At 42.8% G+C, this 4039-nt stretch overlaps 1 protein-coding gene across 2 annotated transcripts in view; it reads right to left on the reverse strand.

Moving 5' to 3' along the window:
• Window positions 1-4039, reverse strand: part of LOC118746657 — a 15637-nt gene that overhangs the window by 228 nt on the left and 11370 nt on the right. The window contains exon 4 of one of the 2 annotated variants that reach the window (XM_036480520.1): window positions 1106-1114. In XM_036480520.1, the coding sequence (XP_036336413.1) occupies window positions 1106-1114 (9 nt within the window). Of the gene's footprint in view, window positions 1-690; window positions 1115-4039 lie in introns of those variants that run through there. The other variant, XM_036480519.1, reaches the window with a different exon arrangement.

Raw genomic sequence — 4039 nt, forward strand, 5'->3', positions numbered from 1 at the left:
TACCAGTAAATCATTTTGTTTGTCAATCGGACAAAATTCTGATTATATTTTTTTTTAATAAAAAATAATAATAATAATTCCTTTAAGCGCAACTCACAATGGAATGAAATTGAAAATAAATAAATTTAAAAAAAAAACTTTTTAATATACCACGCTTTTATAAATGGACTAAAAAACTTTTGATTTTGAAATTTTAGCAAAAGTCTTTATAAACAATTTATGGGATTGAAAACGAAAAACGTAGAGCCCATGCAATACAAAGCTATAGCGTGGTATATTAAAAAGTTTTTTTTTATTTGATTTATTTTGTAGTTTTTAGTCTTGTCTGTATAAAATTTTGCAACAGATATTAAAATGATTAACTTGCAATGAAAAGAGAATACTATTGCGTCAAATACACCACACAATTATTTGCGCAAATACAAATTAGTAGAAATAAGATTCTAACTCGATTCCTATTTGAAAAAGTTGGTATTTGCGGAAATACGGAATGAAACGGACGGCTATATGTACATATAAATATACCGCCGCGAATTTGTTTCTCCCGAGAAAGAAATCCACCAATAATTAAATCCCAGGGAGTCGCATTTCCCCCGAAAATTTGGGAGCAGGAAATTCGAACTTCGAGAGAGCTGTTGGACACTTTTTTGACAGCTCAACTCCGCCATTTAATATAAAAAAAATCTTCGGGGGAATTTTTATTCATGATAGGAGGAAAGGGAAAAGAGAGAAAACTCGCAGGGAGTTTCTGTTCAGAATCGGCCTGATAAAGTTTGTTCGATTCGGCTTTGCATTATCTTGATACGTGGTTTTGCATTTTGTTGATATGCGGTTTTGTACTATAAACGACGATATCGTTCCAATAATAAAACACGGTTGCCATGGCAGCAAGTTGCAAATTTGCAAATGCAATCCCAACTGCAAATCGAGGACCATTTTCACAACATTCTGGGCAGCCCCAATGTTTTTCAAATCCATTTATCAGTTTTTTCACATTTTTTTAAAAAATAACACTTATTTGCTAACAGTTACTAATATACATGCATAGGTGCAGTTTGTATGCTAACTGGCATATCGTCCAAAGACAGTGCATCCGGATGAAAGGAGGTGGTATGTTCGATTGCATTACTGCAATCACCGTCAACAATTCTTGCTTTTGCCTCACTAACACGACGCTCGAAATAAGAAAGCCACTCTTCGCCTACGCCTGGACCAACCATATCTAGAAGGTCAATATTTGCGTTCACATAAGTTTTTATTTTAGACCAAATTATTTCCATAGGGTTCAGCATTGGCGAATGTGGTTCCATGCTTAGGAGTGTTGCCTTTGTTGTGGCGTTTAAAATATTGATCGAATATTTCAGCTGGTTGTAGCACGGAGCATCATTATCGCACACCACAACTAAATCCGCAAGGTTGTTACCCATCTTAAACCACCTCTGAAGGACTTTTTTGATCCAACTGTATGCATGCGCATCTTTAAAAGATCTGCGTCGGCAATCCATCGCTATTATTCCGCTTGTGGCTATAGCTCCGATAAGATGTATCTTAATTGCTCTTAAATGAGGACGTATCCGATCCTGTGTGCCACGGCAAAACAACTTGAAATTTGTTTCGTCAATATATATTATTTGTTTTCCAGCTTGTATAAAATTATTTAAAGCTCTTACATATTCGGCGCGTTTTGCCTTATTTTCGGCACTGTTGATGGTCGCTGGCTGGTGGTTTAGTTGTTTAGTCGTATACAGCCTGCCCTGTAAAGAGTCATATATTGTGCAGATCGACACTTCTTTATCGAAGGCATAGTACACTTTCAGTTGGATTTGTTTCAGTGTCAAAGTGCTGTTCTCTTCAATCCACTTTACAATATCGCGCACTTCTTCCACGGTAAGGGACTCGGTTTTCAGTCTTGTTTCGTGGTCGACCTCTAAAGATGCTGCCAGACTTAAACAGTCGTCGTTTCTGTTTGCTGCTTCCGCGACTCTGCTTCTGTCCTGATCCGAACAGAACTTGCCTTTTTTGTGCTCGATTGCTTCGGTGTCTACGTAAATAAATAAAAATTAATATTATATATACACATATGTATGTATGCATGTACATATATTATTAAAATTAATTTGGGTATATACCCACTGGGAAAATATTTTCAAGCGCCGAACAATTCCGAGCGACTGCTCTACATTCTACGTAACTCACTTTGTAGTAAAGCGGCTCAGAAGTATGTCTGATACCAAATGTACATTCTAAATTCCGTCTTTGTTAAAGTAAGGGAGATTCGTCAGTGAAGTGGTAAGGACCGCCGGGAGAAGTGTAAGTTGCTGGTAAGGTATTGCCCAAACCATCTGCTCCGTTTGCCAGAGCAGAGTATACCGGAATGTGTCATCAGTCGAATGCAACTCATGCCTTGGCTGGTGCCACTTCCGTCTACGCACCACACGCGAGTGGACTACGAACTAGAGCGCCCCTTGCTGTAGAGCACCGGCGACGCAAACAACATCGCTCCCACTGCAGCCACCTACCACCAGGCATCAACAGCAACTGCGTCAGGCGTAACAGGCCCAAGTTAGACTCTACACGTCCCTCTCGCCCCCGTATCGTGACCCGCCTCTCAAGGCACACGAAACTCTTACAGCTTAACTGCAACGGACTCCAAAACAAGATTGGAGATATAGTAGTATTTATGGGTCGGCATGGCATATTGATAGCTGCGCTCCAAGAAACGAAGTTGCACAGCAACTCAACTCTATAGGGTTGCGTCGCCTACAATGTACTCCGTAAAGATCGCAAGCGAGATAATCGTTGTGGATTATCGCTCATCCTGCACCACACAGTGCAATATCGGCTTATCGAAGAAGACATCGACCCGAGACCAACTATTCTAGAATGTCAGGACATAACTGTCCGGTCAGGCGATGTCGAGCTCGAAATATTTAGCGTGTATATACCCCCTGTCACCTGCTGCCTAAGCCCATCGACTTTGCACCCGCGGACCACCCAACCAACACCAGGTCCATCCCGGGGATCCTCTCTTGAAGGACCTTAATTTGGAGATTCAGCAACTGGTAAATCAGCACAATCGGAAAAAGTGTGTGAGTAAGCTTTGGTCAACCGTGCGGTCCTAGTCCAACCCGACGAAGCGTGATGACAAAGTGGAAATCTCATTCGCAGGTCGCGCTTCGTCGGACCCGAAGAAATGCACCAACTACTTTAGTCGGCAATTTACACTGCATCCTTCGGTAGACAAGGCCAAACGTCGAGTGACAAGGAGGCTGCACAAATGCCTAAAAACAGTGCACCACTTGTTTTCACCAGCGGTTAAGTGAAGGGGGTTATCGGGAAGGAGAAAGCCTCCAAAGCCATTGGACCCGACGGAATCTGTATGCTGATGCTGAAACATTTTGGGCCCATGGGAGTAGCATACCTAACGGAGGTCCTCAACCTGTCAATGGCCACTCTCATCATTCCTGATATGTGGAAATCAGGGAGGTCCCACTGCTTAAACCGGGGAAGCCCGCCAACAAAGAAGACTCTTATCGCCCGATAACGCTCCTTTCTCCGGTCGTGAAGACACTAGATGCCCTACAACTCCCATACTTCACCTGCAACCTGACCCCAGCGAAGCATCAGCATGGCTTCCGTGAAGTGCATAGCACAACAGCAGCACTTAACGGTCGGGGAATTACATGAGTGGTCGACAGTCGTCAGTAATCTTCAGAACTCAAACCTCGAAAGCAAGAAGAATAAAACAAGGGCTTCCACAATGTGGTGTTCTCTCCCCCTTACTGTTCAACTTCGACATCTCGAAGCTCCATCAGCAACCTGAGGGAGTTTCCTGATCTCGTACGCTGACGATTGTTCGACTTTGGCGTCTGCGAATAGAATTGATGACCTCTGCTCAAAAGTAAACGACTATCTCTCCAGCCTTTCTCGCTTCTTCACTACAAGGAGCCTAACACTCTCCCCAACGAAATCAACGGCGACCCTCTTCACCACATGGACGAAGGAGGATAGGCTAGAATTAGGCATTCACGTCGATGGC

The sequence above is a fragment of the Rhagoletis pomonella genome, unplaced genomic scaffold, assembly GCF_013731165.1.
Source record: "Rhagoletis pomonella isolate Grant_MI unplaced genomic scaffold, Rhpom_1.0 Rhpom_scaffold_00011, whole genome shotgun sequence".
In the NCBI taxonomy this organism is placed as follows: domain Eukaryota; kingdom Metazoa; phylum Arthropoda; class Insecta; order Diptera; family Tephritidae; genus Rhagoletis; species Rhagoletis pomonella.